General features: G+C 37.7%; 1 protein-coding gene across 3 annotated transcripts in view; it reads right to left on the reverse strand.

Moving 5' to 3' along the window:
* Window positions 1–26,268, reverse strand: part of LOC122811577 (butyrophilin-like protein 9) — a 1,542,349-nt gene that overhangs the window by 650,418 nt on the left and 865,663 nt on the right. For all 3 annotated transcript variants that reach the window (XM_044083503.1, XM_044083504.1, XM_044083505.1), the window contains one exon: window positions 17,723–17,853. In XM_044083503.1, coding sequence (XP_043939438.1) covers window positions 17,723–17,853 — 131 coding nt within the window. The remainder of the gene's footprint in view (window positions 1–17,722; window positions 17,854–26,268) is intronic.

A 26,268-nucleotide genomic window follows, 5' to 3' on the forward strand; every position in this document is an offset into this window, starting at 1 on the left:
CAACAGCTGAGCCACAAGACACACCACATCAAGTTTCCAAAGGCTACTGGTGGATGTAGTGGATACTCCCGATGGGGAATCAGGTGGATCTGGAAATGGGCTATACATTTGGCCTAGAAACACGTCTATGGAAGGAGAGTATCGAGTCCGTAGTGTGGAATCTACTGGCACCGATGTCTCAAGTTTTGAGACAGGAAGCAGTGGGGTCAAATCCATTCTTGTCGGAAACGCAAAACAGCTTGGTGCCAAAGGGGCACTCAAAGCCGATATGGGAGGTTCAGTCATCATTGCATAGATAGGCATTGAAGGCATGCACTGAGCCAAAGTGGCACCTGGTGCCGAAGTTACAGTAGGCAAAGCGAGGACTGTAGACAGTGCCAGAGACAGTATCGAAGCCAAAGATGGTGCTGATATAGTAACAGTCGCAGTACCTGAAGCAGACGAGGTTGGTGCCAACAAGACAGATTTATGCTCCAAAGAAAGTTTTTGCATTTTAGGTTTCACAGACTTACCCTAGTCACCCAAGGGTGAAGAGGGAACCAAATGGGCCCTTTTCTTATCCTTCCAAGGAGGGGTTGAGACCTCCTTCGCAGAAAGGGCCTCTGAAAGGGCGACTTAAGTAGGCCCTTCAGTATTAACTTATTTTTGCACTCATTCAGTGTGTGCTAGCTGAAACTTTGACAAATCACACAGGGAGGTTGCACCAAAAGATGGGGCACCCTCAAGCAGTAGACACAATCATTGTGACAGTCACTACTCGGACGTTTACCATTACACGAAGTACAATGCTTAAACCCCGATGTACCCTTCTTATCAGACATCATGAACAAGTTAAACACAACAATCAAAAACTTCAGAGAAAAATGTAAATTCCGCTCTCTCTATGTCTACACTTCTCTAAATACACACAGTATATATCCAAAGAGTCAAAAACATGCAACTAGACAGAAAAAGGGGAAGGACAGGAAAAAAATACCAGCGATGGTATTCAAGGAATACCACAAGGGTAAAGAAAGAAGACCATACCACCAATGGTACTTAAAAGATTACCAAACGGGTAGAAGTGAAAAAATGTATATCTAACTGTAAATATAAAGATTAATTAATATAAGTCACAAATGACAAACTAATACACAATTTTTTCCAGAAAATATCAAAAGGTTTCCACTTAGCTGAGAGCTCGGCTTAAATGCGGATTTACGGCTATGCGGCAAACGACATCTGAGATAACAGGGAGAAAGGCATTGTGGGTAGAAGCTTAGCTCGAGAGTTTTTGGCTGGCGCGAGCTTGGTATTAGGCCGACTCAGTTCCAAGGGCTCGGAACCGAACCCTTCAGTGATGAATGGAAAGAAGAATCACAACATCACATGTGGTACCTTCCTACATTCTGCTTCACTCTGGATCATCAGTGTTCTGTTAATATTGTCAAATGTTTGCCTCCCTTCTACAAAACAACACTGATCCATATCTATCAATTTTGATATCACTTTTGCCATTCTTTTAGCCATTACAGACAAACACTTTATAATCATGGTCTAGCATTGAAATGGGCCTGTATGAAGCTGGATCTGATGCATCTTTACTCTCTTTAGGTATTACCATTACCACCGCCTTCTTCCAGGATGCTGGTACTTCTCTTCTTAAAATACTGTTAAAAAACATCCAGATCTTTATCAGTTTTTTCCCTCCTAACTTCCAAACTACCATAGGAATACCATCTATTCCTGGGGACTTTCCTGTAGATTGGTTGTACATAGCCATTTTTATCTCCTCCTTTCCTATCCTGTTAGAAACTGAGCCTCATCTACCTCTAACTTTGGCATATTTAATTCTTCCATAAACATTTCCTTTTGTACCTTTTCTTGATTTCCATATTTCTCTGCTTTATACAACTTTTCATGAAATTTCTGAAATATTTCTAATGCTTCTACAGGGCCTCTTGTTATCTTTCTTATTACAGGCTCCCTAAGCTTGGTGACTGCACTTTCCACATTTTGTTGCCTGAATTGTACTAGAAGCTTTTGCACTCTAGAATTATTATCAAAAAACAGTTGCTTAACAGCAATCTTTCTAAACTCATGCATATTATCAAGGTAATCCCTTATTTTCTGTTTAACATTCTGCATTTGCTCCTTTTCTTGTTCTGAAAGATTCCCCCTATTTTGCAATACCTTAACATTTGTAAGTCCTTCTAAATAATTCTTATTGTTTAACCATATCCCTCTCTCTTTTATTTCCAACAGTTTTAAACTCCACTTTAATTTTATCCTACTCCTTAGCTATGTTTTCAAAAGATAATTCTATCTTCTCTAGTAGCTCCTGAATTAACTCCACAACCCATTCCTTAAATTCCTTATTTTCATTTCGTTACCTTGCATTTTTATTTTAGTTATTATTGGTGCATGATCTGAAATAGTTATTGGGTGTGTTTCAAGACCTTCAGTTAAATGCACATGTTCCTGTGAGATATAAAATATATCTAGCCTAACCCAGTTTTTTTATCTCAGTAAGTAATATGTAAATTCACTCCAAACTCTTAGTATTGAATTCACATCTTCCATGCCAAACATTTTCATATATATTTCTTCAAAAATCTACCCTCCCTTGTTATATTTTCCTCTTCTAGGCCCCCCAGACACATCTTCACCGTTGCAAACCAAATTCCAGTCTCCACCTATAAGTAATATTCCTTGCTGATAGCCGATTATTTCTCCCAGAATTTTCTTAAGCTCTATTATAGGAGTTTTAGGGGGGGTGTAAATGCATGTTAGTGTAATCCTCCTCCCTAGCCAGTAGCCCCTCAGTACTATGCATCTTCCATTATCTTTTTTCGCTCTTTTATCACTATTGGAGCTCATCTTGCAATTTATATAATTGCTCCTCTTTTTCCTTTGCCCCAAATATTCAGCTGAATAACCATCCTGAAAACCTTTCTTTATCAAATTCACATCTTCTGCACTTTCCAGGTGTGTTGCCTGTAGCATAGCTATTTGCTCTCTACATTTTTTAATATAGTTCACTACTCTTTCTTTTTTATATATATCTGTAAGACTATCCAGATTGAAAGGCATTACAGAAAGCATAATTTTCTTATATAGTTATTACCACATTTTATATAAAACTGCTCTTTTGCTAAATGCCTAGCTCCAACTTTTATGTTACATGTGTATACTGTTCGGCATGTTGGTCTTTTATACAGTTTTTCATGTCATACCCATTTGTGACTGTCACATCTTACATAAATTTTTTTTTGAAAGCCCTCAAATAGAACAAACAACCCCCCCCCCAAAAAAAAACTCCTAAAACCTATGAACTTTACAACAACACACAAAACTATATACATCTTCAAATACTGTAGCTTTTGCTTCCTAATAGGTTCATAGGTGTGTACTAGGCTAAATGCCCCAGAGCCTTTACAAGCCTAGCCCATAGGATTATCCTGGCATCATGCCACCCGACCTTAGTTCCCAGTACCTCTGTCGAGTAGAGCCACTGGAGTGATCCCCAGGGTGAATTTTCTATTTCCCATCCACTCATCAAGATTTGTCTTGAAAAGGGTCAGTGAGGTTGCTCTGTTTGATATGTATGGGAATTCTATTCCATAGCATGGGCAGTTTCTGGATTATGAACCTGTCCCTCCACCTTGTTCTGTTGACTGTGGTAATGAGGTTGAGGTCTCTGGAGCACGTAGTGCAGAGGGATTGGGATTTCATTAGATGAAGCATTTCTAACAGAGCTGGGTCAGACATGGCTTTGTAAGTCAAGCAGAGATCGCCTCTAAGTAGGTGATATGAGACAGAGAATAGTTGGAGTTTTTTGAGTCTGTCCATATAGGACAAGTGTTTAAGGCCTAGGATCCTCTTTGTGGGGTACTTTTGCGGCCTCTCCAATAAGAACATAAGTTTCAAGTTGACAGCTACATAGACAGGCTACAGTTAACCAAAAAGAAAGATTAGTCATGTTAAGATGCATGGTACAGCCTGCACTATTAGTAAGTGCTATTTGATATTTTATATCTTTATAACTCTCCCAGTTGAGGAAACATTTGAATGATTTCAGTAACCACTTTTTCCAAGCCATTTTTCTTTATCAAATTGTCTTCTAGTGACATGCAAATCAGACATAAAACTGCTGAGGGTACCTTGTTTATCAGATATAAAGCCTTACAATATTCAATATTATTTTTCATTTACATGCTTTGTAATAAACTTTTTTACTGGATAACACCTAAAGGTTTTTACCCAGTCATTTCCCTATGCAAGCACGGGAAAAAGTACAGTGATTTTTCTTTTGTCATACTCTCGTAACCAAACCATTCTGCTCTCCTCCATCTCCTCCCCTCCTCACTTTTTTCATTGCAGTCCCTACATTTCACAAAACTGAACAAAGAAAAAGAGAGAAGGGTGAACAAGAAAAATAAAAAAAACAAAATACCTATTTGTATTAGTATCCCTACTGCATTTAAGAAAACGGAGAGAACTTTACTTCATGTCTAACTGGTTTTGTATTGTCTTTAAAGCTGTCACACCTGGGAAAACCGGATTGTTTTCAGGGAACATTATGTCTTAGTCAATTTCTCTGTTCTTTTTTCTTCTTTTCCCTCAGCCAATCCCCTTCCACCAGACTGTCTCCAGTTTCTGTTTACTAGATTGTCTCCATGGAGGCATGAAGACCAGCTGCAGAAATGCTACTTAGTATGCATATTTGCAGGTGCTAGAAAAAGAACCTTATAATATTCAATATTATTTTTTCATTTACTTGCTCTGTCTTAAAACAGAGGTCCTTAATCAGTTATTTCCCCATGCGAGAATGAAAAAAAGCACATTAATTTGAACTCTGTCATGCCCCCTTAACCAGACTCCCTTTTTTTTTTGTTAATCATTACATTGCCTATGTTTCTCAAAACTGCAAAAGAAGAAAAATAAACATCTGTTTACAATCCCCATTGCACCCAAAAATAGCATGCAAAGAAAACCATGCAACACAGCTACATTACTATTAAGAATTAAGAGTTTTCTTTACTTACAGTTAGTGTTCTCCCCTCACTTCTCCTCCCCAAAGCATTCCCAAACATTAATGACATGAAGTAGGAGTATACTTTCATCCCCCAACTCAGCAAACAAATTTTGAAGACGTACAATGTTTTCAGATTTTCTTGTGCTGTCATATTTCACAAATATAATTATTGCACTGTAATTTCCACATTATGTTACCATCACCCAAATCCTGTCTCTGCTTCATTTCCATTTCTCTGTTCTTCTCCATCACCCAAACCCTGTCTCTGCTTCATTTCCAATGTACTCTCAATTCTTCTAGTCAACTCTTGTTCTCCGTTCCTTCTCTCCAACATTTTCCACTGAAATACTGGAAAAGGTTTCACAGGTGCAGTCTCTCTGTGGCCTTTATTACCAGAAGAGCAAGAAGCCAAATCTCCATTTGTTTCACAGCTTAGTTTTTGTTTGACAAACTTTTGTATCTCCTCCTTTGCATGCACTTCATCAAATCTCACACCTGCGTCTTGGCATTCTCGGAAAAGAGGGACGAATTTACTTCTCTTTTGCCTGGTGTGCAATGAGTAATCATTCTCCACAAACACTCCGCTGTCACCTAGGTTTAGTATTTTCTCCTTCTGCCACAGTTTTGACAAAATCAACTCTCTGCTGGTAGGACTGCATCCTTACTATTAATGGTCTAGGTTGCTTTCTTATAACTAGATTTGGAGCATAAACAAGATATGCCCATTCAACTAATAAGTAATGCTATGGAATACCAGTCCAGTTGCTTATTTGTGCTTTCAAAAATGTAATACACTATGTTCCTTACAGCTTTTCTGGTATAGCTGAAAATCTCATGTTTTCCCCTGCATGCTCTGTCCTCTAATTTGATTGTGTTTTGAAACATCTCTTCATGAGCAGTATCATATTCAGCCAGCCTGTTCTTCATTTCAACATCTGATTTTTGCAGCTTTATCATCTCATCTGAATATCTGTTTAAAGCTTCTTCCATTTGTTCCAACCTTTTGTTTTTTTGTGTCAATATACTCTATCAGTGTTTTTTTTAACCAGGTCTGTATGCAGTTGTCTTATATCAACAAAATGACCACAGAAACCAGCAAAGGATAAAAGCAGGAGGGCGGTTGTGATACTATGATGTGGCCTGAAACCATGCTGAGAATTGGCCAGTATGTTGTTCATTGTGAGATAGTGAATGAGTTGCTTATAGGTTCATAGGCTGGTACTAAGCTATTGGCCCTAGGGGCCTATTCAAGCCTAGCCAAACAATTCCCCGGATATTTCTTCCCACAATATTTACCTCCCCGGACCCCTGTCTAGCAGGGAGACTGACGTGATCCCCAGGGTGAATTTCCTCTCTCTCATCCAATTGTCAAGGTTCCTTTTGAAGAGGGCCAAGGAGGCGCTCTGCTTGACATGTACGGGGAGTCTATTCCAGAGTATGGGAAGTCTCTGGGTCAGGAACCTATCCCTCCAGCATGTTTTGTTCATTAAGATGACAAGGTTTAGATTCCTGGAGAGTGTGGCTCTGAGGGATTGGGATTTCTTTATGTGGAGCATGTTCAACAGCTCTGGGTTTGACATGGCCTTGTATGTTAAGCAGAGATCGCCTCTTGAGTATACGATATGCCACAGAGTATAGATGGAGTTTTTTTAGATGGTCAGCATAGCGCATCTGCTTTAGGCCTGTGATTCTTTTAGTGAGGTATTTCTGTGGCCTTTCCAGCTGTTGCAGATCTCTTATGAGGTACATACCAAATGGGGCGTTGTACTCTATAATGGGTCTAATGAGGGAGGAGTACAGTGGTACAACGACCTCCTTTTTTTCTGGATGAAAAGCCCTTAGTGATGAGGTGTGCCACTTAGAAGGATTTCCTGACTGTTGTGGTGATTTGGTTATCGAAGGTGAGACCACTGTTCACCTATGTCCCTAAGTCTCTCATCACACTTTCGGTGTTTAGTGTACTGCCACCTATGTGGTAATTCATGGGTACATGTTTTTTCCCCAAAGGGGATAACTACACATTTCTTGGCATTAAACTTGAGCCCATGGCTCTGGCATCAAGCATCTGTTTCTGTAAAGCCCTTTTGTAGAATATCCCCATTATTTGGGGATTCAATAATGGCTCCCAGTTTGCAGTCATTTGCATACTTTGTTAGCCAGAGTCCCTTAGTGTTGGCCTGTACTTCAGAGAAGTAGATGCCAAACAAGAGTGATCCCAGGACTGAACCCGGAGGTACTCCATCTGTCTGGACTGGAGCTGGATTTGGAGTTGGCTATTTTTACAGTATGGGTTCTATCAGTAAGCCAGTTGCCAACCCATCGAGTGATGTAGGGATTTATGCCCAGCTTACTAAGTTTATCTATGATTCCAGAGTGGGGGATGGTGTCGAAGGCCTTGGCGAGGTCCAGATAGGCTGTGTGGACTGCCTTACCCTCGTCTACAGCTCTGGAGACTGATTCGAAGAAGTCAATCAGGTTCAGGAGACAAGACTGGCCCTTCACGAACCCAGACTGGGTGGGGTCCAGTGTTTAAAGGTTGCCAGTGTCTTTGTTTATAAGTTCCATGATAATGCATTCCATGTCCTTGCAGATCAGGCTCGTCAGACTGATGGGACGGTAGTTCCTGGGATCCAAGATGGATCTCTCCCTTGTGGTTCATAGATTAGTACTAAGCTAATTGCCCTTGCGAGCCATTTTAAGCCTAGCCAATTAGCCCTTGTGAGACTCAAACCCTGCACCTTGTGTTTGTAAGGCAAACACCTTAACCATTAGGCCACCCTCCCAACCCCACTGGACTGGGATAACTGTAGCTGTGCGGCACTCAGTGGGCATGAAGCCTGAGGTGAGGCTATGATTAAACATGACACTTAGGTGAGGTGCCAGTCCATTTTCTAGTTCATGTAGTACACAGCCTGGGATGTCATCTGGTCCACAGATGCTGTATTCTTAGCTTTGGATAGTGTAGTTTCTACCTGTGTGGCCGTGATTACTGGAATTTAGCAATCTTGTGGTATTTAGATGGGCTTTTTAGGGGGTGAGAGGGGGGTGAAGTTGGCACTAAATCTGCCAGAATATTGGCAATATCCTTGGGATCAGTATATTTAATGCCATTCTGTTGTAGCTCAGAGCAGATCTGAGCATTGCCATTTAGATTCTTGACATAACTATAGAATGCCTTGTGGTTGACTTTGGAATCTTTGGCAATTTTATTTTCGTAACTAGCTTTGGAGGATTTTTATGAGAGATCTCAGATTCTTACTGAGGCCGGCAAGGGATTTTTTTGCATCCTGGGATTTTCCTCTTTTCTTATGTATGCATTTTCCATTATTTTGGCTAGGGGTGAGAAAATGGCTATAGGTCTATAGTTGGATAATTCAGTTGAGCAACCCCCTTTGTGGAGAGGAATAATATGGGCTATTTTCCATATGAGGGAATGGAACATTCAGACAAGGTCCTATTGATCAGTATTGAGATGGGATAAGCAACTACGTCTGCAGGTATTTGAAGATACTCGGCAGAGAGATTGTCTGCAGATAGGGTGGTGAGTTTTAGCTTTTTGAATAGTGAATGGATAAGAGTGGTAGAGACAGGTTGAAAGTGAGAGAGATGATTTGAGGTGTTTGAGATTGAGGAAGAGAGGGGGTTAGCGGGAGTGAGTTGGCTAGCTAGGTTCTGGATAGTTTTGGTGAAAAAATAATTAAAGGCATTGGTAATGTTATTAAGGTAGCTTTTGACTGGAGTTGGAACAGGAATGGTAGATTGTCCAGGGTGGAGTAGTCGATTTAAGCCAGCCCAGAATTTTTGTAGATTATTTTGGTGTTTGTGCTGAAGGTTTAGGTAGTAATTTTTTTTTATCTATCAGAATGGATTTTTTTGGCATAATTTCTGAGTTGGCAAAATTTAAGTTGATCTTGAGGGGATTTAGATGTGCACCAGTTATCCCATACTTTGTTTCTCAGTTTGATTTTAGACTTGGCTTCTTCAGAAAGCCATGATGCAGTATTATTTTTAGTTTGAATAGAACGCTCAGGAGCATGGGAGTTGAGAATGCTCAGGAATTTGGTATTAAAGTACCTTATGGCATCTTCTAGTGGACATTGTTCATTCTGGAAAATAATGGGGTTAAAATTCTTGTTGTTCCTGATAATTTTATGTATGGTCAGGCAGAGATTTTCAACTTTATCCTTTATAATATACATTACGAGAGTGATCACTGAGATCATCAGGGTGGGTCTCAAATTTATATATATATGGGGGTGATGATTGACAAGTATCCAGTCTAAGACACTGGCTCTATTAGCGGGCTTGTTAGTCCTGGTAGTGGAAGAAATTAATTGCGAGAAACCAAATAGATTAATATGACTAACCGGGGAGTCAGATGTACATATGTACCAGTCAATATTAAAGTCACCTAGAACTATAGTTTCTTGAGGGTAAGTGATGGATTGCCAGTGGAGAATGATTTCTAATGTGTTTATATTATTACCCGGGGGAATATAGACACAGACAATGTAAATGGATTGATTATTATTAATTTGGAGTTTGGTAACAATGATTTCAGCATTATTAAAAAGTGGCAGTTGTGTGGAATCTCTATTTACACTTAGTGTAATTTTATAAAGTGTTGCTATTCCACCCCCCTTCTTGGCAATGCAGCCGGCTCTGTGTACATTATACCCAGTGGGTAGAACTTCATTATCAGTTATAGTAGGTTTTAGCCAGGTTTCTGTGAGAGACATAATATCAGAGGAGTGTACAGCTAAGAGGGCATGCAGGTTGTGAATCTTGTTGTTTATACTTATAATATTTAGGTGAAAGGTTAGGATAGAATTCATAGACTTATTACAGGGCAAGGCATTGGTGGGGCTGGTTACTTGGGTTCTATTTTCTTTGGGTGAGGTAGGTCCAGGGTTAGGGTGAGTATCCCCATCTATTATGAGACTGTAGTGATGTTTGATAATGAGTTTTAAGATTTTATGTATAAGTTTTAGAAATTGTTTATCCTTAAAGTTGGACTGTTGGGTTCTAACGGGGTGGAACATTAAAGGGGATGTATGGTTAAATGAGAAGGGGATGTTAAATAGTGAAATATTGCTTGTGGAGTCATGGGGGATGGTTTGACCTTTTGAAAGGTGGAATCCACAGAGGCATTGGCTTTCATAGGCGGTAAGGAGATAAAGACTAAGCAGCAGTATAAGCAAAGTAAATAATATTGTTTGTTTAGATGCTAGTATGGTATGAGATCTTAAGCCTTTTGTGCACATGATTTATTAGGTACTAATAGGAAATAGTGGTCGAATAGTACTTAGAGAGGGAGGTCCTTTAGAGATGAGCAGTTTGCTGATTGGAGCAGAAGAAAAGGAGGTGGCTAAAGATAGATTACATTTAGCAGTGGTGGGGGTGGGTGGAAAAGGGGGCAGGGTGGAGTGCGGAGCAAACCTAAGCATAGCGATGCTAAAACAAGCTACAGGATTCAATCAACATGTAACCTGTATGTAAGTTAAGCTTATGTAAAAGCTAAGTATAGTTCCCTTACAATTACTTTAGCTAGGATGAAGCTAAGGATAGTGAAAAAACAATGATGTTTACTGTTAATACTTGTATTTATATCAGGCAGTTCTATCTAATATCACTATTATTTGCAGGAAGTTGGGGGATAAAAGGGAACACCTCACAGTGCTGCAGACCCAGGGTTAAGATGCACAATTAAAACACTGAAAGAGTAGATATTAACCTTGACGTTTGATATGTCTTTAAACAGGTATGGAGGGTACAGGCAGTTAACTTTCTGACTGTAATAGCTGTTGGTGTCCTTAGAACACTGCCAGCCTTTCAGTTAGCTTTTAAACGTGGAGCGGGGACAACACCTGGTAAGGGATATAGATTAGAGTTGTTCCTACCATGAAGTTTAACGTAGCACGTTAAACACAAGTACGTTTAAATAAAAACACATTCCATTCTGTCCCTTCACTTCCATTTGTTGCACATCTCACAAATCAGATGAGGAACTTTATACATTCAAAAGAAATGCCATTTCTAACAGCTGCTTGATTATCCCACTAGTTACTCTATGCCATACGCAATGATTGTTATGTTACAGTTAGCACTTTACCTGTGTGCGCAGTTCACAACACTTTTACTGCATGCTATGTGAAACTCAATAAAACATGTTAAAAACACAATAGTTTAGCGCTTAAGAGATTTTAGCTTATCATATATGGCACATATGATAATAAATCAAGTGCAACAGCACAATCATTTATAGCAATTGTTACAAGATAATATGCCAGCTGTAAAACTCTCCTTTAACAAAACACAGTACAATTCATTGAAAGGAGCAAATATAACACATACCATGTTACAGAGCAGCCTGCTGGGTCCAGAAGCACAGGGGTATTTTAAAAATGGTGGTTTGGGAGCTAGCTATATAATCTCATTTGTCTAGTGAGAGTGGGAGGGCTAAAACAAGTTACAGGATTCAACCAACATGTAACTTGCATGTAAGTTAAGCTTATGTAAAAGCTAAGTATAGTTCCCTTAAAATTACTTTAGCTAGGATATTGAAGCTAAGGATAGTGAACAAACGGTATTTACTGTTAATATTTATTTATGGCTATGTTTGAGATGGAAGTTTTGTATCAGAGTATTTTTTTAAAGTTATGTAGTTAAATATTTTCGTTATACATATTTGATTTTTATTTGTGATGGAGGTTTTGATGATGTTAATGAATGTGTTTGTTTTCTGCATAGTAACATATTTAATTTAAGATTTCATGGCCTACAGATGGGCCATGAACTACATTTTTTTAGACCTTAATTTAGTAGGCTCTGTTGAAGGGGGTATAGTTACTTTGGTTCAAAGAAAAATGGAGGAAGGAGAATATCTTTTTACATGGCAATACTTGCCACACCTCTCACACCTTATTGATTCCTTGCCATATGGGGATTTTTTAAGATTAAGTAAATTAAGTAGTTCAGATACAGATTTTGAAATTGAACCTAAAGGTACACGGACTATGTTTTTAAGTAGAGGTTATAATAAAAACACAGTTTTGGAAGCCTATGGTTGTAGCAGTGAGGTTTTTGTTAAATGTAGCCATAAAGATGAAGGTGCTGACAAGTATTCTTCTTTATGTCCATTGCCAGTAGAAGAGGCTACCTCAACAGATTTTTGGAGGAATGGTGGCAAAAATCTACAGAATATTTACTTTGCATCACTTTATAATATTCTTAATGAACAAATTGTTAAAATTTTAATTATTAGCCTATGCTGCTAAAAGATAGAGAGTTGATAAGTATTGTCATAAGCCATATATTTCTTTTAAAAAGGGCCACAGAACAATAGATTTAATAGTGCATAGTAGATATGTTGCACCAGATGCTAACATAGGACATAGGGCTACTTCTAAGATGGGTACCTATCCTTGTGGAAAATGCTGTATATGTAAACAACGCGTTACTACATTTTAGAGGGTGAAGGGAATTAGTTTTAACCCTGCTCAATATTGGTTTATATTTTAAGATGTCCCTATGATATGTTTTATGTGGGGGGACAGCCAAAGAATGTTTAAGACAATATTTCAAGAGCATATTAGAGACATCAGAAATGTATGCATAGAAAGCCCCCTTGCAATGCATTTTAAGGATTTTCGTGATAGCAATTAGTTGCTTTTAAAGGGGTTTATTTTGGAAAAAAGTTACCTTAATTTTGGGTGAATTAGCTTCTATCAAGCTTAAATTGTTGTATAAATAGCCAGTGAATATTCTTAAGTACAGTACACTGACTCCTATGGTTTAGAGATTGTAATTGGAGGTATTTAATTAGTTAATTTATTATGTCAATTGTTTAATTGCAAATAATATATATTGTGATGGTTTCTGTTTGATAATTTACTCCCTGAAGGTATTTATGCGGAGGCGCTAGAGGTGAATAAAGCTTTTATCCTTTGCTGGTTTCTGTGGCCATTGTTTGTTCGTATTTTGGAGCTTTGGGAGAGCTTGTGTTGTGGTTTAGTTCTCTTATACCATCCTGTAGAGGTTATTGGAAGTCATGTCTGAAGGCTGCATTACTTTTCGCTGAACAGCTGCAGAACTCTCCCTATTCAGTGTTACTTCCTCATTTTTTGCAGCCGATTTTTTCCAGGTCTTCTGTATTTCTTTATTCCTGACATCCAGGCAGTGCACTTACTAGCCAGTTACTGAAATTCACTCAAACACAAGTCTACTGGCCTTCTCTGCCGAGTTTCTGTTTTCACACTGGGAAAGATAGAAACAAGCTGTTACTCAGTGTGCAGCCATCTTGGAACTCCGCAGCACAGTGCTCTTTGATATGTATACCATTCTCCAGTATGAATACTTCTTAATATGCATAATATTTAGAGTTTTCTCCATATGTCTGTTTTATACAACAGCACTTAGAATCATATTAATTGGCTATATACTGGACCCCTCTTTTTAAAGGAGAGTCCTTACAATGATGTGGCAAGTCACTGTGAAACTGTTACACTGGTATAATGTGCAGTTGGCACAGCCATCAACATTACTAATACTACTTTAACTGATGCCATTTTCAGTGGTGAATCCAAAAGAGATATGGATGGAGGAGCAACTTACAACCAAAAACAAATGAGAGCAGTTATTCTATATTAGACAGTCACTTGGTACACTCACCCCTCATTTTGTTCATGTTTTACATATTTAGAAATGCACGTATGCTATTAACATACTGAACTGTGTAAAGCAAGTAGATCTCATGCAGACATTAAGGCATATGCAGAATCCATTATAATCAGTTTTAAGTTTAGTCGAATGTGATTAATTCTTGTTTGTTTTGCTTGTCCTTCTACATCCATCTACATCATCTGCCTGACTTCTTTCTTGTGTTTCCTTACCCCATCTGACACTCCAGCTTTTTCCTCCATATTTTAACACTGTACCTGGCAAAGACTGCATGTAATAACTGGTCTTACCCCTGAAGCAGTGGGGTTTTAAATATTCTAAGGTGCATTTTAGAGATGGTTTGCATCCTTTGGGCCCAATGATGGCCAGAGCAAAAATCTTAACTAAGGAAAGACATAAGTTGTGTCTTAAGGCTTAAGTGTTCAAAGCTAACAAAACAGTACTTCCCAATAAATTAATAAGACAAACGTTTACAAGGATACACAAATCATATTTGGAAATAGTGCCTAACCCCTCAAACCCCCAAAATTGCCACCTTCTATGCACCTCTTTGGTGTTAGACAGATGAAAGTGAAAAAAAATGGCCGCAATCATATGTTTTGCATTGCTGTTTTCACACACAAACACAACATCCTTCCTCTCCCTATCCCCAAAAGACAGCTACCTTATGTGTATCACCTCTGTCAGACTGGGATAAAGTAAATAGGCAAGAGGCCACAGTAACATATTTCAACTTGATGCTGTCAGGCACATGTACATGGCATGACATCTTACCACTTCCACCAAATGATCACCATCTGTGTACATGCCTATGCTTTGCTTGTTTATCACAGTTTGTTCCTCCTGCACAGTACACTAACTCTAGATAAGCTTTAGTGGTCTTCTGTACAATTCCTGAAGTCTGACTGTGAGAAAGTTAAGGAAACAATGGCCATTCTGTCCTCATCCTCAAAATAAGCTATAGGAACCTTCTGAGCACACCTCTAAGAGGGGCCAGTTTTAGGCTAGATGAGACTCAAGACAGTGGCTAAAGATGAGGGTCTCCCCTTACTAAGCCTGTGTCAAAATCCTCTTATGTAGTTGTGGGTGTGCGGTAGTTGACTAACCCTCAGAAGTTTTGAGGGTCCAGATGGTCTGTGATGCATTTCTTGACTTATTTTTGAAAGATAATGATGTGTTTACTATTTTACTGCCATTTAGAAGAATGATGTATGTGCCACACACAAATACACATGCACACTAGCCATTCCCACTGCATTATTTCTTACAAACTGTGGGAACACCAATTCACTTGTGGCATATTTTTAGGGTGTTGGTAAAAATGAGAGCACCTGAATAAAATCCACAAATGGACAAGGACATGCAGCTTCCATATAGAAGGAGCCACAGCCAAGAACTCAACCTAAAAAACAAGCACTGCAACATAGCAACACCAATTGCTAAAGTACTGCACCAGTGATTGGTTGCCATCACATAAATCATGCTCAGACCTTCTAAGATAGCCATTTGCTGTTTAAAATGCCAAAGGACATGAAGTCTGAAACTCAACTGCCTGTCAATATTTGGTGACTGCAATCCTCAACAATTTATCAGAAGACCACAAATTTTACAAAAAACAGACTACAATACGAAGCAAAATAAGTGACAATCTGGAAAATCTGAGTCAGATGAAAGCCCTGCACACATATTAAGACTGTTTATTATAAACAATCCTACTTGTGTCTTTCAAATACACATTGATCTTACAAAGACACAGATGAATGACTGCATACACTGAACAAAAGACATTTCACTTTCATTCACAGATGGCTTACTGGCCTCATCCTCCAGTTATTTTCACTATGTTGACTGTCTATACCTCAGATGTCCAACTGTTACAGAAATAATGGCTATATTAATGCACGTTTGCCACACACAAACAGAAGTTACAGCTTATATTCCAGCTTGCTTTACAAAATACACATTAGTACTCCAGAACCAGAATTACAACAATAAAACGTGGGGCAATACAGACCCCATACTCACTGTCTACCCAAGCTATCTAGTTTGACCCTGCAAGGATAAAAAGTGAACACTTTAATGTATTTCACTTTAATGTATTTCTCTTTCATGGAAACAGTAGTCACAGCTTGCATTCAAGCTTGTTTCATTCAAAATACACATTGGTCCTGCAGTGTCAGAATTGCAATGTCAGAATTGCAACAGCCTCTACAGACAGCCATTATTTTGTCTCCTTAATCTTCTTTCTAATGGGAATATTTTTGTTGCCACCTCTTGGACAATATCACAAACACCTCTACATACATCTTCAGATGCTCTAGCCACCAAACCTAATCCCTTAATTTTTTTCTTTATCTTCACTACACATTAATTAGGAATATTGTTATTATATCCAGTAAGCTTACATGATTGTCTGTTTTGTTCAATTTAATTATAAACTTCAGCTACAGATGTGGCGCCCCATCTCTGACTGCAAAATATATAGTTGATTTGATTGTGGTAACGGTTGTCGGGTGATATTCACATATAAATCCATAGAAAGATAGTGTTTGCTATGAGCAGTGATATAACCAGTGAATTATCTTGGCAGAATTCTACTACTCTATATCCTGCTTCATTTCATACTTCAAGGCCAAACTGTCCCATTACTCCAGCTGTACTCTGTCCACCACCTTTACCACTCCAGTCACTTATAATGAATGTATTACCATTTTTCAGCTTGAACACTGCACTGAGTTGCTACAAGTTACTAATAACTTACTCATGTTTGACTTACACGCAAATTCTGTTTGGACTAAAATCAACAAAAATGTAAGACATCTTCAATGGGTAAGAACATTTCTTTTCCCCCACTGCAAAACCAACCACATCAACAATTTGCTTCTTTTTGTTTTATTAAACATAACTGCTCACTAGAATCTCAAGTAACGCAGAAACCTGACTTAGGCTAAAACAAAATTGATAAATCTGCTGCTGTTCATTACAGAAAAAAAGCACCATTGCTTTTCACTTCATACCCACAACTGGCTTGTATTTATCTGAATACTGCTTATACACAACCAACAGTCAATGGCTCTGGTCATCACACTAAGCTGGCATAAGCCTTGGTGGATGTTCCAGTCCTCTTCTGTCTCATACATATCAACAATTCCAGAAATAGTTACCAAGGATCATGTTTCTTTGAAGTGCACAAGTATGCTTTGGAACACTAATGCCTTTATTCTGCATTCCATCTCAAATGATCACACAATTAAACATGAATTAAATGAACATTTTACCTCTGGAATTGCTATAGTACTAAATCAGAAGGCTTGTACTGTATTTTAAAATGTGCTGTATGTAATTATGTCCATTTTTTCACTCTCTACAGTACCCAAATGTTTAAGTACATATGAAATCTGTTAGCTCAGCTACATTTGTACTAATTATGTGTATATAATGACAACCATATATTTGTTAGTCAATAAACATGAGCTGTATTAGCCTACTTATATTTGTGCTTCTCAGTTTATCTGTATAAGGCAAAATAATGTATCTTGTGTATACATCTGCCTGGGTCTAATTGTGTTTTATATTGAGTTTATCTTCTTAAGAAACCAGTGAAAACTAGAATTTCCTAACTGAACATTCCAGTCAGCAATTGTAAACAAATAATGATGTGTGATGCAGAAGTTAAATGTTTCGTACATCACTAGCCACCATTGTGCTACCAACCTTTTAAAATATCAGTAATTTGATTTCAGCATGAAGCAATGGCTACCTGTTGCAGGAAGAATACTGCTCCTTTAAACTTACCAGGATCTCCTAGAATGGGATAGACAGTCCCCAGTCGAAGCCTGCCATCTGTATAGTTACAAGTGGCAGGGAACTTCGTAACACACTAATGGGAAACAAGACACTGTAGCCTTTCATAAAATATACATTAAAAAAAGAAAATTGATTACATATTACAACAGACCATGTGTGCAGCTGCAAAGAAAAAAAAAAGAGAGCGAGAGAAACCATCCTACTTTAATCCAGGATTACCTCACAGAGAATATCTATGGTGTCCCCTTTACATAAACGCAGCTCATCTCCAGATTTGGGTTCATAGTTGCATATAGCTTTACATCTTTGACTTTCCTTCTTCAGCAGAGCGATATTTTCTGGTTCCTCACCTATATGAAGAAAAGTTATCATTAAAGCTATGAAAGCTGAAAGAACAAAGCTTTCCTGAGCTGTGAAATAAAGCAAATGACGACACTGAAAAATATGTAGAAAAATGGCTAAAATGTACAGTAGCACTCCACTAAAACGCAAACTGATCTTTGTGAAGGTTTGTGAAGTGATCATTTTATTTTATGCACCTGTTAAGCAGGTAAATGCAATGGACATAATTATGCCTTTTAAGGGTGAAACTGGGGCACTATCTGGTTAAGTGGCTTGCTTAGATTCACAATGAAGGCAAACAGAGGTGGAATTAATCACACCCTGAACCATTTGGTTACAAGCCGTAGCTCATTAACATTTTAGCACCTTAATCACCTGTTCTGCCAAGAAACTCCTGTTTTTTGTACATATTACAGTTTTATTGCTCTTCTCAGCAGTAACTCCTGCTTGAAAAATCAAATGTTGCATCTTGTGATCCTCAGCCTGCCACTTAACCAGTGGGACATCATAATACTTTCTACAAGTACACTGTTGGTGAATTCCTGCTATGTATCTTCGTTACAAAAGTGTAATTCACTTCTACAGTGTGAATCTTGCACAATATGCAAGTCTTTGCACACAGAGTACTTTCAAAACTCACTGAATAACTGAATACTACCCATGTAGCTCACACACGCAAGTTGTGAGCCTTTACACAGTATGAGCCCTTTAGGAATCCCACTAAATCTCAGCTATTGTTATCCAGTCACGTCAAGAATGAGTCAGAGTGCATTTACTCAAATCCAGCATAGTAAACTAATGACTCTAAGGGATGATTTATGGCATTTGTATACTTTGCATAATGCTGCTGCATGAACAATAAGATAAATCAAAGTAATTCTGCTAATGTTCTGAGGCAACTGTAACTTTGGAGACAGAATAATAAAATAAAGGACAAAATAAAAAGCTTATCATTGTGCACTGTTACAAATGTCCTACTTACATGTTGGGTTTCATTTTGAACTGTATTATCATAATCCTGGAACTTAAAGCAACAACTTTGTAACCTGCAAAAAGGATTTTGGAAAAAAAAATAGACTTTTTTTGGGGGGGTGGGTACTAGCAAGAATAAACCTCTTTATAAAGAAGCAGTGTATAAAGTTTGATTCCTAAGGGTATGAATGTTGATTTTAATTGGCATGTACTGCTTTAAAGGAAATACCTTTTAATTATTTCATGGTATTAACTGGTGAATTTGTTGTTTAATTGCTCATTTAGCAGTGTATATAAAAGCAAGTGTTTGACGTGAAGTAATTGTGTACTCCAAGAAGGCAGTGTATGCTGAAATGTCAGAGAGGAATACATTTTATCCATCGGGCTCCTGGTTTGTTCTTAGTTGTATTTGCTGTTTTTTTTTTTTTTTTTTTTGCTTCGCTGTTGTATTTGCTGTTGTGGGATTATGGCCAGTGATCCCAATATGGAATGCCTAGAAGTTTTAGAAATTCTACTATGGATACTTCTTAACGTTTGTTGGAAAATTATGTCACTCACCCTCCAGAACCTAACAGTGAACAATTACAATCTGGACTTGTTGGTAATAGTAACAATAGAGTAACCGAAAACCAGTCCACTGTGTGGGATTAAATGGGAAGCTGAAAGGAACCACAGGTTATTTAACCCGTTTTCAACTACTGGAAGAAAGTATGGCAATGCTGTGAATCCAGAATTTGAAAATATGTGTGATACACTTGAGCAATTAATGAGAAAAGAAACTGCTGTTTTTTTTGTTAACATTCAGAGCCTAAGTACCTAGAACTTGATATAACTCCTAGAGATCTTAGAGCATATAAAGACCCTGCTACACCATTTGATTTAAAAAATGAAAATGACAAGTTGTTTTACAAGCGCTGGGTTGCAGCAGCACATAAATGCACAATAGAGTGGATCTCTATCCTTGTAGAGAGGGATAGGGTAAAACAGAGTTATGAACTGAAATTAGCAGTATGTGCAGCAAATTAATCTTCACTTCTGGCTCTGAATCTGTAGACAAGCTGTTTATAAATATTAACTTGAAACTAAAATCATTTGAGGAAGAAATCTTGCAGAGAAAAAAGAAAACACTTGTCAGGGATACCCGGGACTATGACAATCGTACTGCCTTTGGGGGAAGAACCAAACATAAATCAAACAGAGGTCATGTGAGGTTTCAAGGAAGTGAACGAGGTGAAGAATGGCATTCGTTCTCTTCTGTGGACACTACTTATAATACATCAACAGGTGAAGATGAACATTGTGAAGGGGGTGAATATCCTGAACTACCAAGGGCACAAAAACCCTCTGAATTGCCAGACCTTTCGGAATGGGCTGAATGGCCGAATTGAAGAATCACCGAATAGAAAGAGACAAAGAGAAAACCAGTTTTTGAACCAATGGCATTCTAATGCCTCCCAGAACAATTACTACAAACAAACCAAATGGTGAGAATACTGGCTATGTTGTCAATTTGTCCGGGTATGTATTCTCAAGCAAAGAACTTTCTATGTTGAACTGTGGTTTGAAGTTTGTTCCCACTGTTGTTCCTAACTTGTATGAAGTGAAAAAAGACATTTTTGGACTGGTTAGGAAATTACAATTGAAATGTATGTTTAATAATTTAAATTGCAGCAAACAAAATGAATGTATTAATGTCACTGATTCTAGTATTGAAGAGAATTTCTTCTCTTGTGCTCGGATGATGAATATAATGCATACAGTTTATTTGATACCAGCTGTGTTAAAACACATAGTAGTTATGTTCTGGGTTTTTTGATGCTATTAATTATTTTCATAAAACTGTTGATTTTTTTTTTAAATGAAACTGAACTAAATATGTTTTTGAATGAAAAGCAAAATATTGTTTATAATTTAACAAGAAATGTGTGGTCAACATTAACAAATATGTCTAAAAATGAACAGTTGGTTTTCAAATCTGCTGACAAGGGAAATATTTGAATATGTGCCATGAGCATTTGGATGATAATTCATTTTATTCAAATGTAGATATAAGTAATTATCTAGAAGCCTTAGCTGAATTCAAATCTTTACTTAAAGGTGTTAGGTTAGGTCATTTAACTGGTGATGATGTTCAGAAGTTAATTATGAATAGTCATAACATTGCCACATTCTATTGTCTACCTTTGTTTGTTTGTGTCTTTCGGCTTTTCCCGATTAGGGGTCGCCACAGCGGAACTCCGGTCCGCTAATGATTGGCAGTAGATTTTTACATGCTGACTTAACATACAGGCCCCTCTGGGGCGCCCTATAGTTTCAGGCAGCAATTATTTTACCTATAATTTGGGGCAATTGTTGCACTTCCTGTTGTTACCCAAGGTGGTTTCATTACCTGCTTATGTTAAAGATTTTTTAAGTAAGTTAAGGACAGTACAGTGGACAAACAGGATGTATTGGGTGACTCCAGTTGTGAAAAGTTTATATACTAACATTAAACACTGTCAAGGCCTTGAGGCTATTACATTTTTCATGGGGAAGTCATCCACTACAGAATATATTGTGGATTTAGTATATTTTTGTTTGAAGAATAATTATTTTGAGTTTGATAATCAAGTTTATCATCAGAAATGTGGAACGGCTATAAGGGGGAGGCGTTTGCCCCCTCATATGCCAATATAACCATGGGTTTATTTGAAGTTGAATACATTTATAGAAAAAAAATGTTGCCAATATGTTGCGTTATTTTAGATTTACTGATGATTTAATTTTTTTTATGTGAAGGAGGGGAACAGGAAGTGCAGAATTTTCTGGAAGAGTTACAAGTGAACAGATTTAATTTCACATTTGATGGTATCCAGATGGGGAAGGTGGTTTCCTTTCTGGATGCAGATTTGATACTTAAGGAAGATGGTATACTAACTACAAAAGTACATAGGAAATTTCAAAGGGATATTTCCTATCTGAAAGCAACAGGTTGCCATCCTAGGTATACGATTGATGTCTTACCTTATGGTGAAAGCATACGTCTTTATAGACTATGCAGTGATGAACAAGATTTTTTAGGAGAGATATGTTGTACTTTTGAGATGTTTAAAAAGTGTGGTTATGGTGAAGATCTAATTGCTAAGGCATTGTTAAGATTTAATAAAGAGTATATAGGGAATAACAACAGAAAATAGAAGAGCGTTCCCAGAATAAATAATACTGAATCTGAATGTGAAATGTATTTTGTAACTACATATAGTGGATTCAGTAATACGTTTCATGAGATAGTACAAACACAGTGGCAGTTATCAAACATAAAAGCTGGAAGTTCATGGATGCCCAAGAAACTTGTTGCTTCCTATAGAGTGGGTCGTAATATTATGAGTTTTTTGGTGAAATCCAGGTTTTGTAGACCCAAGAAGGTCTTATGAGTCACCAAGAATAAGAGGGACAGTAGGATGTGGCAAATGCAAGGCATGTAAATTTATTGTGCCTTATTTTGGACTCTCAAATGTTCAAAAATTTGAAGTTCATGGGAATTGCAGGTGTGACACTGAGGGCATTATTTATGCCCTCAGATGCCCTTGCAATAAGTTTTATGTCGGTGAGTCCAAAAGGGCTTTCAAAGTAAGGTTATTAGAACATGTTTGTGATATATGAAATAAAAAGGAACAGAGTTCAGTGGCACAATATTTTTTTTAGAAGCACATGACAGTTCTGTTCGTGGTTTACAAGCCACTATTTTGGAAAAAAATAGACTGTTTTTTGGGGGTGGGTACTAGCAAGGATAAACTTCACAAAGAAGCAGTGTATATATTAAATTTTGATACTTTGTTTCCTAAGGGTATGAATGTTGATTTTAATTGGCACGTACGTCTTTAAAGGAAATGCCTTTTAAGTATTTTGTGGTATTAACTGATAACTTTACTGTTTAATTGCTCATATAGCAGTGTATATAAAAGCAAGTGTTTGATGTGAAGTAATTGTGTACTCCAAGAAGGCAGTGTATTTCAAAACATCAGAGAGGAATACATTTTATCCATTGGGGTCCTGGTTTGTTCTTCATTGTATTTAATATCTATGGTGTTCCCTTTACACAAATGTAGCTCATCACCAGATCTAGGTTCATAGTCGTATCTAACTTTACATCTTTGACTTTCCTTCTTCAGCAGAGAGATATTTTCTGGTTCCTCACCTATATGAAGAAAAGTTATCATTAAAGCTATGAAAGCTGAATGAACAAAGCTTTCCTGAGCTGTGAAATAAAGCAAATGACCACACTGAAAAATATTCAGAAAAATTGCTAAAATGTACAGTACCACTCCACTAAAATTCAAACTGATCTTTGTGTAAGGTCTGTGAAGTGATTACTTTATTTTAAGCACCTGTTAACCAGGTAAATGCAATGGACATAATTATGCATTTTAAGGGTGAAACTGGGGCACTATCTGGTTAAGTGGTTTGCTTAGATTCACAATGAAGGCAAACAGAGGTGGAATTAATCACACCCTGAACCATATTTGGTTACAAGCCGTAGCTCATTAACATTTTAGCACCTTAATCACCTGTTCTGCCAAGAAACTCCTGTTTTTTGTACATATTACAGTTTTATTGCTCTTCTCAGCAGTAACTCCTGCTTGAAAAATCAAATGTTGCATCTTGTGATCCTCAGCCTGCCACTTAACCAGTGGGACATCATAATACTTTCTACAAGTACACTGTTGGTGAATTCCTGCTATGTATCTTCGTTACAAAAGTGTAATTCATTTGTACAGTGTGAATCTTGCACAATGTGCAAGTCTTTGCACACAGAGTACTTTCAAAACTCACTGAATAACTGAATACTACCCATGTAACTCACACACGCAAGTTGTGAGCCTTTACACAGTATGAGCCCTTTAGGAATCTCACTAAATCTCAACTATTTTTATCCAGTCACGTCAAGAATGAGTCAGAGTGCATTTACTCAAATCCAACATAATAAGCTAATGACTCTACGGGATGATTTATGGCATTTGTATACTTTGCATAATGCTGCTGCATGAACAATAAGATAAATCAAAGTAATTCTGCTAATGTTCTGAGGCAACTGTAACTTTGGAGACAGAATAATAAAATAAAGGACAAAATAAAAAGCTTATCATTGTGCACTGTTACAAATGTCCTACTTACATGTTGGGTTTCATTTTGAAATGTATTATCATAATCCTGGGACTTTTTAACCTGCAAAAAGGTACACCAAGTATAAAGGCATGCTGTAACTGCAACAAGCTACATTTTGGATGATTATTTTTATTACAATAAACATAAATGTATTACTCTTCTCAAAAGAAATATGACTACAGAACTCTCCTTTTCAGTCTGGAAAACAGTACTACAAGTAGTAAATACAAGTTGGGTCTGCTGTAAATGCCACATGCAACATTCTGGGTATTTCTTTTTATTACAATAAACAGCAAGGCATTAATCATTCTCAAAAGATCCCTCTGACTACAAAACTTCCCTTCCTTTCAACATGCAAAAAAGCATTCCAAATACTAAAAACAAGCTATGTGCGCTATAACTGACTGTTAGTCAAATTATTTTTGGGGTAGGAAATAGACTGCACAAACCCATTAATCATCAAGTGTTTTTTAGTGCATACATAATGTACATTTAAAATGTATTCCTTTTACCTTTACTTGTGCTAAAGTTGATCAGTTCAGGAACCTACAACCAGTCTTTACACAAAGTGACTTGCACTCCTTGTTCCCCTTCCATTTGATCTCAGCTCCCAACTACAACTTAAAAAAAATATTCCCCTTAAAGACATGCTCATTAGAAAGCAATTTTTGATATTTACACCACAATTAATTCCTATTAAAGCCTAATCCACATACTTAAAGCTTTTTCCCCAGACATTTTCAACCCATAATTTATTCCCAAACACACAAACATACACTTACTGTTACAGATATATCTATAGAGTGGCTCAGCAGATAACATTGTCGTCTCACAGCAAGAGGTTCTCTGGTTTGATTCACAGCTAGGTGGCTTTCTGTGCAGAGTCTGCATGTCCTCCCTGTGTTTGTGTGGGTTATCCAGGTGCTCCGATTTCACCACATATTCAAAAGACATGCAGTAGGTGGATTGGGCACTCTGAGTTAGCCATATGTGTGTGTGGTGTGGATGAACTACAGTGGCAGGGCTAGCCACCAGATGGTACAAACCTTGGCTCTAGATGATTGTCACTGCTGAAATGACACCCCAACTCTATGTGCAAAAATGGAAAAAGGGGTTGTGGATGAATGGATAGATCTATGCAAACAAATACACATACATACACACACACACACACACATATATATATATATATATATATATAAACATATATATATAAATACTCAATTGAATTTATTCTGCTGCCTTTATTACTGCTTGTTAGTAGCCTGATTAAACTGTAACTGTTATTCTAAGGCCCTTGGTTTAAGCACTTGTGCTTCAAACCAGTTGTTTTACATTAAGAAGGTTTGTGGTCTGCACTGTTGTGGCAGGACAGGTAGCATACATCCTTCTAAGTTGGGAACTGCTGACTGAAGTCTCAGTGTCTTATTCTAAAAGTGTATTAGTTCTGGGTTAAGGACTTGGGCTTCAGGCCAGTTATTTTACATTAAGAAGGTTTGTGGTCTGCACTCTTGTGGGAGGAGAGGCTAGATTCTGCCCTTTTGAGCTGGGAATTTCTGGTTAAAGGCTTATTGCGCATGCTTACTTAAACTGTTTCTTTCTGAAATTGGTACACTTTGTTTGCTGTAGCATAGACTAGATTCAGTCCGGCTGGATCTAGCTTTGTTTGTATAACTTGTGCACTGATCCAGGCCATCTTTTTTGGAGAAGGTTTCTCTGTACCCTAGTGGCAGGACTGTGCAGTTAGAACTTGTCTGATTGAAGACTGCTGGAACAGGTCTGTTTTAAGCTTTTTAACTGGTTAATTGGGTAAAGTGTTGTTTTGATTGTATCTGCTCTATTTTCTGGAAAAAATATATATAAACTTGTTTCTCGCCTTTCTGAACTAGTATAGTCCAGTTTTCATGTTAATGCTGAATCCAGGGCTGTGTTACAAGTTTCTGTGTTGCCATTACCTCACTTGGATAGAAGGAAGTTTCTCTGTTCACCTGTGAGAGAGGGGAGCTTTGAGCAGCCTATCTGTCCCTGGAGGAGTGGTTTCAGCCCAGAAGTTAGTAGTTTATTGGCCATTTTGGGCTAATTTCTATCTCTCTCACTTCCCTGCTATAAAAACCTAATTTGCACAGTTTTATGCTTGTACTCTGCTCAGCAAGTGCTTTCCAGGTGTTCTGCAGAGTCTACAGCAGCAGAGAGATAAAAGTGTGACTTTGGAGTGATTAAGTATCACTTTTCTGCTTTTCTTGCTGTCTTAACAAATTCCGCCTAAAACACCAGTTTTTTTAGTGAATCTGTGATTTAAAAAGTTT

The sequence above is a fragment of the Protopterus annectens genome, chromosome 9.part0 (assembly GCF_019279795.1).
Source record: "Protopterus annectens isolate FY-2018-M chromosome 9.part0, PAN1.0, whole genome shotgun sequence".
NCBI classification, from domain to species: Eukaryota; Metazoa; Chordata; order Ceratodontiformes; family Protopteridae; genus Protopterus; species Protopterus annectens.